Source organism: Brassica oleracea, chromosome C1 (genome assembly GCF_000695525.1).
Source record: "Brassica oleracea var. oleracea cultivar TO1000 chromosome C1, BOL, whole genome shotgun sequence".
NCBI classification, from domain to species: Eukaryota; Viridiplantae; Streptophyta; class Magnoliopsida; order Brassicales; family Brassicaceae; genus Brassica; species Brassica oleracea.
In genome coordinates this window covers 39,144,035-39,158,295 of record NC_027748.1, presented here as the reverse complement: position 1 = coordinate 39,158,295, position 14,261 = coordinate 39,144,035, and the positions used below count along the sequence as shown (strand labels likewise).

Here is a 14,261-nt window from a genome sequence, read left to right as displayed (position 1 = left end):
TACCTGTTTTTGCTTCCGGTTGTCGGTGAACTAACCCCATGAATTCGGTTATACCTCGTTGGTATTCTTCCGTAAGCAATCTCGTGTTCGGATCCAAATGAGGTCGATCGATCCAAGAACGAAAATAATTTGAAGAAGACATGTTTTTTATGAATCAAATTCGTGTGTAAAGAGAGTAAGAGGGAGAATGAAGATATGGAGTGAATGAAGAGGAAGAGGGGTGCTTGTATTTATAGTTGAAATCCTGCCGACAGACCGAGGAAATTCCGACGGAATTCCGACGGAAACGGCTAGTTCGTCGGAATTTCCTCGAAATTTTTAAAATCCCCCAACGGCTCTCTAACGGCTATAATATATCCTCGGAATTCCTCGGTTTTTTCCGAGGAATACATTTTTCCTCGGTATTCCATAAGAATATTCCGACGGATTAATATTTCCTCGGAATTCCGTCGGTATATTCCGAGGAAATTCCGAGGAAACCAAATTTTGTGTTTCCTCGGAATATCCTTGAAAATTCCTCGGGATATTCCGAGGATTTTATTTTCCATCGGAATGTCCGTCAGAATACCGCTGTTTTCTTGTAGTGATATATGATATGACCTCATGTTCATACTCACTTTTTATTCATCGTTTCAGTTTTGTAGTACATAATATTAAAAATATATCAGGATACCCAAAGGTTTTCGCTTTCGAGCATGTTTATTGGAAGTCTTTTAGATTGAGTCTCTTAACGTAATATAAGATACGGTCTCTTAGATTTTAACTAAAAAAACTAAAAGACGTCTCTTATATTTCTTATTTAAGAGACGTTTTTTAGTTTTTTTAGTTAAAAAATAAGATATCTTATCTTATATTATGCTATGAGACATAACCTAAGATACATGTAATAAACATGGTTTTATTGTGCTTTAGACCGTTTTCCTACTACTTTGCAACATAAGACTTGTTGATTAATTATGAGTCTATGACATTGCATATTTGATATTTCATATTTGTGTAAACCAGTAAATCTATGTTTTTACCTTTATGACCTTTCATTTTTTATTAATATATGCCAGAAATGCATCTATTATATAGTAATGTTTAGTAATAACCGGACCGTAACACCGGTGTAACTAATGTACTCGTTTTTGGTTAATATCGGTTTATTAGTAGTCGACTGTATCTTGCGTTTAACATTAAATACTAAACGACGTACCATTTTGTCCAAAAATGTTGCTGAACGAAGGTGCATTTAGATTAAAAAGGTTTGATATGTTGAGTTTGTTAGAGGGACATATAAGGAGACAAGTCGCTCTCAGCCTAATTTTCAAAAGAAAGTGTACATATGCATGCATTGTGGTACTCACCTCTTATATATTATTTAAATCACTTATTTTTGTTTGTTGTTATTTAGAGCATCTCCGAAAAAAAGTAACTCTATTTTAAAGTTTCCAAAACTCTATATTTGAAGTTTAAAGGTGTTCTTCTCCAAAAGCAAAACTTCAAACTTAACTTCAAAACTATTTGCATTTTATAATATGGTTCTTACATTTATCATAACTAATTTGAATTCATAAAATTTTTGTTAATAACTAGCACATGTGTAAACATATTACATCAATATTAATTAATAAAATATTATATTAAAATATAAAATTTTAAACAATATAACTTAATTAATATTAAACTTCAAGCAAAATGCCATATTATTCTATAAAGTGATTTTCGTAATGCATATATGATCTATTAGTGCATTTCGAAGTAAAAATAGCTCTTTTCATTTTTAATTTGTAGATTAGAGATAAAAATTGTTGAAATCGAAAGATATTAATACTTGTAAATACACTAGATCAGAACAAGAAAGTAAAAGAGAAAAATAAAATATTAAAAGACTAACTTTTATCGATGATATTAATACTCATGAATATATTGAATATGAACGAGAAAGAATTGTACGAAAAGACATCATCATCAACAACAACAACAACAACGACGACGACGACGACAATAACAACAACCATCTTCAATTACACAAAAAAAAATTGGACAATATTTAGAAATTTTGAAGGTTCCGGATCAAATTTACCTTGTCGTTATAATATTTAAATTTGTGTAATAGTTATGTCTTCATGTAATTTTTTAAAAGTTTTTTTGTTAAGTTTCTTTTGTATATTTTTGTTATCTAAATTTAGTTTTAAATATTTTAAATCTTCTTTTAAAGTTTTATTTATTTTTTTGTGTAAACTTAAATTTTTTAAACAAAACTTAAAATATTTATGAGATATAATTTTTATAAGGATTAAAATAATAAACAAAAAAATATTTATGAATTATAAATGTGATGTGTAATTGTAGGGACTAAAATAAAAATAAAAATATGAAACTTCAAATTTGAAGTTTTGAAAAGTGAAACTTCAAATATAGAGTTTCACTCATCAAAACTTCAAATTTGAAGTTTTAAAGTTTATTTTGGAGAGCGAAAAACTTCAAATTTGAATATATAGAATGTCTTTTGGAGATGCTTTTATCTCCAAAATTTTCCATTAGAAAGAAAATCCTGTAAATTTGGTCGTCACGACTATTTCAGTATTTACATTTCTTAATTTTGTTATTATGTTATTAAGCGCCAATCTTGGCTTTTATATCGATACAGACATACAGTTATTAACAACTAAACCGTTGCAATGATCTATACCAATACGTGCATATATATCGATGACGACAAATTTCGAAATAAATTATTTAGATGGACAGGTATACATTATGCAATAAAGTGTCGCTATATGTAAAGCTTGAATGTTCCATTGCCTCGTTACATTAAGGATTAAAATATACAAATAAATGAAATTATATGCTTATTTAATTCCATGGTTTTTGTTCTTATTAACCCACCAAAACACTTTTGATTGAATAGAGAAGTATTATGTGGGTCGCCACGAAAAGAAGAAGGAAATTTCACTAAATCGCATTTGATTGAAATAAATAATATTGGGGTCCTTTTAAACTGATAAACATGGACTTTTTTCTTAATAATAGTATTCACCTGATGACAAAAAAAATATTCACCTAGAAAAATCCACGTGTGCAACTACGTCACTTTATTATGGTGATGTTAAAATTCGACTTTTTTTTGGTAAAATAAAATTCTACTACTAACTAATACTTAAAACATGGATCGAGTCAAATTCAGAAGATAAAAAAGAAATGGATTGAGTCAAATATATTTTATTTTTTTGGTTGGTGACCAGTTTTCCATGGAGATTTAAAAACTCAAAGAAAAAACATTATATATGTCATGACTTAACCCTAAAAAATGTAAGCAACGCTCGTGTAAAACAGAAGAAATTAAGTTAACTCGATGTTTATTTAAAAAAAAAAAACCAATACACTATAATCTGTCGAGAAAAACAACGAATATGTCAGTAAAAAATATGTATCACAGACCACGTATACGTACGGATGGTAAACAAAGTAACTTAGTAAAGTAATTTTGATTAATATTACACTGTGTCTTTTTTTCAAAGGTAAAGGTAAAAAAGAAAGAAAATACAAGATATTGATCATTTGAGAAATTAACTAACATTATTATAAACTTAAAAATCACGCGTGAAAGATTCAATTTATTTACATTTAAATTTTACTTTCACAACTAAATTAAGTTAATATTATAGATAAACATTTTGCAAGGTATTTTACTAATAAGGTTGTCCTAAAGTTTATAAATATATATTTTTTTTTTTCGAATAAGTTTATAAATATTGCACCGAATTATATACTTTTTAGTGGTCACACGGATTCCTAATTAAGTTTAAAGATTACTTTACATTAGTCTAAAATAATATTTCCAGTAAACTTTTATTTATTTGTAAATATAATTATTAATTAATTTTAATATAGTCTAAAACCTTGAATATTATTTTTTGGGATAATTAATTGAGTAGAGTAAAATCTGAGTTGAACTTTTGACCTCGTATGAATATTCTGCAGCTACGAAAAACACGTCGTTGGAGTATCGAAGCTGCTCTTTCTCTCTCTAACAGTCTCTCTCTACCCTGTCTTGTCCCTCTGGAGTTGACGGTATTATATATATAAACTCTATCCCTGAAGAGTTTGTAACTTACAATCCCTGAAGAAAACAAAAGAACAAAGAAAAAACCTCTCAGACTCTTCGTCTCAAGAACATAAAGAGAATCAAAAGAAGATTCAAGAAGAACCAAACAGAGAGTTTCAAGATTCCTCTGCTTGAGAATAAACCTGTTCCAAGTGCCAAAACGTATATTCAAGGTACTTATCCATCTTAACCACGACTAATTCTTCTCTGTCTCTCTCTCTATTTATATATTTTAAGAAGAAAATGCATTTCATTTAATCGGTTGTGATTTATTTCCGGGTTGCTCTGTTTTTCAGATCCGAAAAGTTCTGCTTTTTTCTTCTTCCAAACTCTGTTTTTTTGTCTCTCTGCTTATGATTCAGACATAACAGATTCGTGATGTTTCACTTCAGGTCAGAATCTCTGTTCCGTTGAATGGGTGTATCATTCTCCTGTCAGTTCGAGCAAGACGACGTGGAAGCCGCTCTAGACTCCGTCACGGTCAAGTCCATAAGCTTCGGCGATGACGACGAGTGCAAGACTCCAAAGAGATCTGTAAATTTCAGTGAAGGGACTCTAGAGCCGACCATCTTGAAATCCATGGGATCGGGTGGTAAGATGGTCGTTGAGAAGTCCGTTAGCTTCAAAGGGATGCAGCTGGAGAGAATGATCTCGCTCAAGAGGTCGCTCTTGAAAGAAAAAGACAATGCTGGGATGATAGCTAGAGAGCTCTCGGTTCTTGATCCGAGGAACCCTAAACACGAAGCTGCTATTAAGTTACAGAAAGTTTACAAAAGCTTCCGTACCAGGCGAAAGCTGGCTGATTGTGCAGTACTTGTGGAACAAAGCTGGTTAGTAATTTTTTTTTTTTTTAATTATGGTTCATGTGTTGTGTTGTGTTGTGGTGATCTAATGATTGTTTATGTCACAGGTGGAAGCTTTTGGATTTTGCTGAGTTGAAGAGAAGTTCTATATCTTTCTTTGATATTGAGAAGCACGAGACCGCGATTTCAAGGTGGTCTAGAGCTAGGACTAGAGCAGCTAAGGTTGGTAAAGGTTTGTCCAAGAATGGAAAGGCACAAAAGCTTGCTCTACAACATTGGCTTGAAGCGGTAAGTTATAGAGAAACTAGTTTTCTTTAATAATACAACTTTTTGGATTGAACTTAGTGTCTAATCTTGGGTTTATGCAAGCAGATTGACCCGAGACATCGGTATGGACACAACTTGCACTTTTACTACAACAAGTGGCTTCATTGTCAGAGTAGAGAACCATTCTTCTACTGGTAATTACTTCTCTCACTAACATCTTTGTTAAAAAGTTTGAGCTGAATCAAGAAAACTAAACTTAGATATGTGAATGTTTTCAGGCTTGATATTGGAGAGGGGAAAGAAGTAAACCTTGTGGAGAAATGTCCTAGATCCAAACTTCAGCAACAGTGCATCAAGTACCTTGGTCCGGTTAGTATCTATTTCTTTTACTTGCTCAACAAGTAACTTTGCCGATAAATTAAAAACTTGTTTCTTATAGTTGTCATGTTTATTTTTGTGTAGATGGAAAGGAAAGCTTATGAGGTTGTTGTGGAAGACGGCAAGTTCTTCTACAAGAACACCGGAGAAATGCTTCATACTTCTTCATTGGAAGATAGTGATTCCAAATGGATATTTGTGCTCAGCACGTCGAAAGTGTTGTATGTTGGGAAGAAGAAAAAGGGTACGTTTCAACATTCAAGCTTCTTAGCTGGAGGAGCTACCGTTGCTGCAGGAAGATTAGTTGTTGAGGATGGTGTTCTCAAGGCTGTGTGGCCACATAGTGGACATTATCAACCTACCGAAGAGAACTTCTTGGACTTCTTGTCTTTCCTTAGAGAGAATGATGTTGATATCACTGATGTAAAGGTAAGAGAAAGAGATTTGATTTGAATGAGTCATTTGGTTGTTGAGTCTGTGAGGGTTATGTTCTTATAAGTGTTTTTGTGTTTCAGATGAGTCCAACAGATGAAGATGAATTCTCCATGTACAAACAGAGAAGCACTCATATGAGAAACCATTCTTTGGAAGAGGATTTGGAGGCTGAGAAGACTGTGATGGCTGATCCAAGAGAGGAAGAAACAACTCCAGTGATGAATAATATCGAAACACCGAAGAAGATGGAGTCTTTGAGTATATTTGGGGATGAAACACAATCCAAAGTAACTGAAGACTATGATTCAGGTGATGATGAAGAGGAGGAAGAGGAAGAGATTTTTGAGTTAGAACAAGAATCAATGCCTTCAGAGGAAACCTCACCCAAAGGAGAAGAGGAAACCAAAGAGAGTGAAGAAGTAGTCAATATTCCAGAAGAATCAATCCTAAAAAGGATAAATTCAAAGAAGGAAACTAAATCTTTCCAACTTGGGAAACAACTATCATGCAAATGGACAACGGGTGCAGGACCAAGGATCGGTTGTGTAAGAGATTACCCATCAGAGCTTCAGTTTCAAGCACTGGAACAAGTTAACTTGTCTCCAAGATGTGGTTCTGTTTCAAGACTTTGTTTCTCCTCATCGTCTCAAACGCAAACGCCTCAGATGTCACCGTTATGGAAATCATTACCTGGGGATATCACAGATTCATAACTGATGATTTTATTTTCTTATTACACAATAAGTTCTTTCGGTCCTATCTATTCTTTTTGTGTGAATAGAGAAGATGATGACTTAGAAATTCTTTTGTATTATTTTCTTCACCTTTTAGTGTAACAGAGCAGAATTTCATTTGTTTACTTGGTTTCTTGTTCAACAAGATATAGGTTTAAAAGGTATTTTAGATTCTTTTTCTACCAAGAAATTTTAGGTTAAAAAGGTATTTAGATTCTTTTTCTACTCTTTTTTGGTTTTGATTAAAGATTATCGTATTCTATTTTCGGTACACAGACATTTTAATACTGCTCTTTAGCAAAAAAAAAAAAAAAGAAGAAGAAAAAGACATTTTAATACTGTTCTTTACTTTTACCTTTCCAGCGAATCTTTGCTCGATTCTCAGGAAAACTCAGTGGGGATTCAAAGCCCTAGGCTGTACATCTTACGAACCCTATTGATGCGAGCGTGGAAAGATAACTTTGTTCTCGAAGAGAGATATTTCTTTTCATTATGCGGACCATCTGATTTTGGTGGTAATAAGTTTGGGCTTTTAAAGCCCCATTAAGTTTGGTCAAAATAAGCTCGTTAGACCATGATTATCCACGGTTCTAAGGTGGGTTTTTAAAAAAAATCACTGATTTAATTAAATCAAAAATACTTCAAATTTGAGTAAGCAATCCTTAAAATGAGACTTTGGGGACCGATTCATAGTGGGTTTTTTAGTCCACGTGTCAGCATACCTCGAAGTTTCAATTTTTTTTCTCTTTCCTTTTGTTTTCTTCTGTTTCTCTTTTCTCTGCCTTCTGTACTCGTCTACATCTTCTCTTGGCTTCTCTGCTGGACGATGAAGGATTTTTGTTTGACCAATCTCTGGAGAAACTCAAACCCAAATTCAGAACATATACCCTTGGTGTCGTCGTTGCATCAGCGTCTCGTTTTCATGTCGCACACAACCTGTTCGATAAAACTCCTGACCGAGTTCAAGAAAACCACACAAGCTTGCTCTTCGGTTATTCTCGCGACGGACGCACTCAAGAAGCAACGAGGCTCTTCTTAACCATCCACCGTTCCGGAGCCGAGAGGATTCAGCTGCGTATGTGTTGTTGTCTAATATGTTTGCAGAGTTGGATTGAGGTGAAGAACAAGACTTATGCGTTCTTGGCGGGTGATCGGTCTCATCCTCTCTGCTAAAGTGGAGCTGCAAGTGAGTTCAATGTTTCTTACGTTATCCTTATATGATATGTTCTGTCTCAGAAAATCATATACGTAACGTTTCCATTTTTAGTTCTCTATGTAGTTCTTTTATAGTATTAATCTGGTTCTGGTGTGAGTTACTTAATATCTAATCTGTTTTTTTTTTCCAGTTGAACCATGAAGAGAAACTACATCGTCTACATTTTCAAGACTGGTCAGGTATATATCATTTCTCTTCCTTTTGATTTTCTTTCTCTGCTAATAGTATTCCTGATCGTTCTATCTTTTTACCCGTGGTGTACATGTTGCTGTTCATTGGACACATGAGCGGGTGTTGTCACTCGGCCAGATTGAGAACGAACGCAGCAGGTATGTAACATGACTTGTGTTTTGTGGTTATGTTGATACCGGTTTATGTCTGAAGGATTAGCATGGTCAGAAAGCTTTGTTCAATTGCCTTAAAGAATCTTTGATCATTTCTCTTTGTTCAATTGCCTTAAAGAATCAGCTTGCTTTTGTTGGTGCTCTGTTACTAACTACCATCTTTTTCTTCTCTAGTAAGTAGTGGTCATTACATTCTTCTTTTCTATTTGAAATCTGCTGAGAATTCTTATAGGCTTAGATTTTTGATATATTAATCTTCAATATTCTTCTTGCCTTCTTGTTTGCGGTTTATGTAGGTTTCTAACTCGCTGTAAATTCACTAAGTCCTCGTGTTCAAGAGCTAGATTATGAGCTTATGGAAAGTTAAGTTTGGCTTTGTATAAAAGAATGCATGTCGCTACTGGTGGAGTACTGTCAGTGTCTACAGCAACCTTGCTGCTACGTATGACCCCATGGGAAGGTAACAACCTTGCTGCTACATATAGCTAAATTTCACTAATCTTCTTTGATCATTACTTGCAGTGTAGCTAAATTTTCTTTTTTAAGAAACCCAAATTAAGAAACTACCATTGTAGCACAAAAATTAGGTGATTTTTAACTGAGGTCTTTAGTTGAAATTTAATAGTTAAATAGTCATTAAAGTGTACTTAAGAAACTTTATAGGTTTCTAGGGATAATCATGCTCTTAGAATGGTAATTTGCTTAGCGCAACAAGAAGCATGCCTAGTCCCATGCTTCTCCACCTACCAAGATTATTTATCAAAGTTTCAGGTTTGTTATGTCACAAGAAAGTTTTTTGGTTCTTTCCATTTTTTTCCTCTTACGACTACAATGTGTACGGATATAGCGTTTCTTAATTATTAGACGAGATCACACAAAATTTTGTATAAATTGTCGTGGAGAGAGGGATAGACATTGTTGTAAGAAAGAAGGATAAAACACATTAGATATAATAACTGTTACGTTACTGTGATGTCTATGTCTCTATGATATATATGACATTTGATTTTACATTCATCATGGTTAGCAACGTACTAACTAATATTACTAAACGTATATACGAATGACTTTTGGATTACTAAAATATTTGATTCATTACTAACATTAGTAACCCACCAACCAAACCAATGCAGAGCTAATCTAACAAATCAATGGATGACCTTTGAAATTTCGTTCATTTGAGTCATGAATAACATTACTTGCATATTAGTATTACCACAAGAATCTGCGCATGTTTGTAAAATGTAAAAAGCAATGTAAGATATATAATTTTCATTAGAATTACAACTTTGTTAATAAATATACGTACATCTTTTCTGTATTCAATTTTAAACATCTTTAAAAAAATTAGCGTGACATTCTTTTCTCTTTACCAAAATTATCTTATGTTTCAATGACTCCATGATAATCCTTTATGACAATTTAGAGCTTGTATTTAGCAAAATGCCACTTTGGAAGCTGACCATATCCAAATTAAAATAAAGTTATCCTACTGACTAAATTTTTGAAACACTATTAAACTAATACAGATAGAACTTTTAAAGAAAAGAAAAAAGGCGGGAAGAAGAAGCATGGTGAGAGCCATAAAGGTTGGTCACTCATAAGCTGATCACATTCTCTTCCCTTTTAAATACTCTCTGGACTCAGTATAACTTATCTTCACAACACAATCAAATTCTCCAATCTTTATTCCAAAATTTCAACCTAATGGCTCCAACAGTCTCTACAACCCAATTCTCGGACCCAGCCGAAGTAACCGAGTTCGTTGTCAACCAAGGAAACGGCGTAAAGGGTTTGTCAGAAACAGGAATAAAAGCTCTTCCAGATCAATACATTCAACCATTCGAAGAACGTCTCATCAACAAGTTCGTCAACGAGACAGACGAAGCCATTCCTGTCATCGACATGTCGAACCCCGACGAGAGCAAAGTGGCTAAAGCTATCTGTGACGCTGCTGAGAAATGGGGTTTCTTTCAAGTGATCAACCATGGAGTTCCTTTGGCAGTTCTTGACAACGTGAAGGCCGCTACTCACAGATTCTTCAATCTTCCTGTAGAAGAGAAGAGTAAATACACAAAGGAGAAGTCGCTCTCGACTAATGTTAGGTTCGGTACGAGTTTCAGTCCTCGTGCAGAGAAGGCTCTGGAGTGGAAAGATTATCTCAGTCTCTTCTTTGTCTCTGAAACTGAAGCATCACAATTTTGGCCTGATGTTTGCAAGTGAGTCCAAAAATCAAATATGTCACTGTTTTAATCATCGACGGACCGTTTTTAGCATGTGAAAATAGAGCGGTTGAATAAGAGACCAAACCTAATTTAAAAAAAAAAAATCTTCAAGTTCTAAAAGTAAATATATAAATTCAGATCTAAAATTTTAAAGTTTTATATATTTCTAAATTCAGAGTTATAATTTCAAAGAAAATGTTAGACATATATAGATAAAGTTATTAATTTTTAAACTACATTATTACTTTTTTTACGTATACGTGAACAAAGCCTAAATATAATTTGAAACTACAGTGATCATTGATTCATATAAACAATTCTTGGTTTTCTTGATTTTAGGAATGAAGCTCTAGAGTACATGAACAAGTCCAAGACAATGGTGAGGAAGCTTCTAGAGTATTTGGGGAAGAACCTCAATGTGAAAGAGCTAGACGAGACCAAAGAGTCACTCTTCATGGGTTCGATTCGAGTCAACCTCAACTACTATCCCATCTGTCCTAACCCTGACCTAACCGTTGGCGTTGGTCGCCACTCTGACGTCTCTTCCCTCACCATTCTCTTACAAGACCAGATCGGTGGTCTCCACGTGCGCTCTCTGGCGTCAGGGAACTGGGTTCACGTGCCACCGGTTCCCAGATCTTTCGTGATCAACATCGGAGACGCCATGCAGATCTTGAGCAATGGTCGTTACAAGAGCGTGGAGCATCGTGTCTTAGCTAACGGTAGCAACAACAGAATCTCGGTACCTATCTTTGTGAATCCAAAACCAGAGTCAGTGATTGGTCCTCTTCCTGAGGTGATAGCAAATGGAGAGGAACCGATCTATAGAGACGTCGTGTACTCTGATTATGTCAGGTACTTCTTCAAGAAGGCACATGATGGAAAGAAGACCGTTGATTTTGCCAAGATATGATCACAATCAGCTCTTGATGGAGTTTGGTTTCTTGGCTTTGTTTGTTTGTTTGTTTGTTGCTTCTTGTTTGTGTGTGAATAAAGAAGAAAGAAGAGACATAGTCTGATGTCTTCTTGACATTTTTATTTGGTATTGTGCTGTATAACTAACTATCATTGATCAATACAATTACTCTTTTTGTCTACTTAGTGTTTGGCTTTTTCATGTATATATATGTAAGGGCTTAACTGCCGTGTTGATGAACTTTGGGCCTTAAATGGACCGACGAGACGGATGTCCGAGACCAGATTGGCATCATCTAAAAACGACGACTTGTTCTGTAAGGAAGATGAATCAAACCTCACTTGGAGAGAGTTAGTGTTTGCATATGGCGTTATGATCGGACCATATGAATCAAAAACCCCATCAGTCGTGTTCTTGAGTAATTTGGAATAAACATATATGTAGATTAGGAATTAGTTAATCTTAGATCGTGTGTGACGTTGAGTAATCTGTATTAAATACACTAAGGTGGCGGAGTATACTTTATTTATAATTTTGATTTTGATTTTTTTATGATTTGGTAGTTTGTGTTTTAAGTTTGTATTTTTTAAGAGATGTGTACAGTTTACTCCGTCTATTAGGATATTTTATACGACAAAGGATATTATATTTATTTTAGTTAAATGTTTCAATTGCCAATTGTTTTAGATTCAAATGGTTAGTTTTATGTTTTTGTTAGTCCTTATTTACGTGTGATTTGTATACGTATAATAATAATATTGTGATTCTCTGAATGGTTTTTTTATTTAATTTGTGCAGTATAATTACTTGATTTTGTTTGTTTTCTTTTATGTCATCATCAATTATCAGTATGTTTTCTTTGTTAAGCCTTTATACAAAAAAAAATGTTTTCTATGTAGAGTTGTTGTCTATTGTGGCACTCATCTCAACTTTTTAATTTTTCACTTAAATTTCAAAGTTCAGGTGTGTAGTGTCATTTTGCTTTATTGAGGAGTGTTTTGATTCTTTAATGATACTATGATAGTAATATGTATGATATTTTTACTGTCTAATTCACGAACTATTGTAACTTTTTAGGAAAAAATATATTTTGATCAAGTTCTAATCATTAATTGAGAAATTCCCTTAGATAGCTTTTTTAGTTTATTTTCACAAAAATATACATCAAAGAAGAAAATAGACCTCAAGAAAGAAAAAATTATGAGTTTGGTAACTACATAAAAAACTATTCGTGTTTTTTCTTTTTTTTTTAAAATAAAATAATTTGGTTGGAATTTAGTAAGATGTGAAAAAGTGATAACATAAATAGATTTTATTTCTTGTTTTATTTTATTATGAAAATTTTGCAATTCATGAAACCTATATATTTTTAGGATTAGACCATTTCCAATTTATTCTCTTATTTTTTTCTCTAAAATATGAGAACTCTATAATAGAGATGAATTGGTCTCCAATGTATTCCTCTATTTTTTCCTCTAAAAAAGAATATTCTTGATATATTCTTTTTCAATTTTACAAATAATACCTTTTATTTGTGAAAGTTAAAAACCAACAAAATTTATTTTAAAATTTCATAAAATTATGATATTATTTAAATTAAATATTTCTTTAGAAACTATTATGTAAATAAAAATATTATTCGATTCATATGAAAAGTGTATTTCGCTAAAAATGTTTTATTTTTGGTTATAATTATTAGATTGAAAAGTTAAAGGACGCTTTGAAAAAAAAATGCCTCTATTATAGGGGATGTTATTTATTCCTCTAAATATATACGTGAAAATAACAATATCTATTTTAGAAGAAGAATTAGAGGTGAATTGGAATGAATTTTCCTATACTATATCATTTAGAGTCAAAAATAGCAAAGGGTCGGAAATGCTCTCAGATTATGTACTTTTAGTAAATTATTTTTTAGTTTATTTTTTTTGTAAACTAAATCTTCACCAAACTCAAGTTACATTATTTATCTTTACTATTTTATTGTTTTATTTGGTGTATCTAATTATTTTATTTTTCAAAATTGATTTTTAAAAAATATATTTTTTGATTATTTATTACTCATTATCTATTGTCTGCATCATTTCTCTTTTTTTCGTTAACTATTCTAACTTTGATCTTATTTACCTAAAATGGAAAATTAATTTAGTGAGATTCACCTTTTCCTTTGGCTTAGGTTTGATGAAACGCTTAGGTTTGATGAAACGTAAATAAAAACAAAATGATAAATAGATTTTCTACTTTCCAATCTTATAGAGTTCTCTTTTATTTTGAATATGTTTAAATATTGTGTCATTTTTTACTAAACTATTATCTCTTTGTTAAGTTAAAAAAAAACTATTATCTCTTTGTTAAACTTTTCATTAAACTCAAGTTATATTATGTAACATCACTAAATATTAATTAATCTATTGTATATCTTATTCTCTATAAACCTTTTAAAGAAAAAAATATATTTTGATTATGTATTAATTATAAGTTATTGTTTTATATCATTTATTTTTTTAGGCTAACCCTAAATTTGGTAGTCAAAAAGGAAAAAACCTTTAAGATTTATTATATTTTTTTTGTCGGTATAAATCTAATGAAATGTAGAAAGATTAATAGCATAAATTGATTTATCTTTTTGTTCCAATGAATTTGTTTATCATATTCTTGAATTTTTTATTTTAAGATTATATTATATATTTCACTAAATGATTATTTGTTAACAAAAAGATCAATGTCATAATTGTTTTTTGATTTAAAATAAAATATTAATTATAATGATTTAGGAGTTTTATTTTTTTTTTGTTAACAGATTTAGTTTAAATAATAAGAAGATGAAAATTTTAAAACCATTAACTAATA

The 14,261-nt window shown here is 32.2% G+C and overlaps 2 protein-coding genes across 4 annotated transcripts; both read left to right on the top strand.

Moving 5' to 3' along the window:
- The first annotated feature begins 4,112 nt into the window (after positions 1–4,112).
- On the top strand, positions 4,113–6,824 carry LOC106293730. The gene is made up of 7 exons (XM_013729388.1): positions 4,113–4,266; positions 4,486–4,923; positions 5,004–5,184; positions 5,269–5,357; positions 5,442–5,532; positions 5,626–5,970; positions 6,057–6,824. The coding sequence occupies exons 2-7, from the start codon at positions 4,508–4,510 to the stop codon at positions 6,687–6,689; spliced, it is 1,755 nt and encodes a 584-aa protein (XP_013584842.1). The 5' UTR covers positions 4,113–4,266; positions 4,486–4,507; the 3' UTR covers positions 6,690–6,824.
- Positions 6,825–7,405: 581 nt separating this feature from the next.
- LOC106326584 (feruloyl CoA ortho-hydroxylase 1-like) lies at positions 7,406–11,575 on the top strand. Of its 3 annotated transcripts, none has more exons than XM_013764531.1 (7): positions 7,457–7,896; positions 8,057–8,255; positions 8,395–8,443; positions 8,567–8,730; positions 9,800–9,859; positions 9,991–10,489; positions 10,835–11,575. In XM_013764531.1, the coding sequence occupies exons 4-7, from the start codon at positions 8,658–8,660 to the stop codon at positions 11,406–11,408; spliced, it is 1,206 nt and encodes a 401-aa protein (XP_013619985.1). In that variant the 5' UTR covers positions 7,457–7,896; positions 8,057–8,255; positions 8,395–8,443; positions 8,567–8,657; the 3' UTR covers positions 11,409–11,575. The 3 variants fall into 3 exon arrangements, with proteins under 3 accessions (XP_013619976.1, XP_013619985.1, XP_013619979.1); XM_013764525.1 differs by having other exon boundaries at positions 8,389–8,443; XM_013764522.1 differs by lacking the exon at positions 8,395–8,443 and having other exon boundaries at positions 7,406–7,896.
- Positions 11,576–14,261: the final 2,686 nt, after the last annotated feature.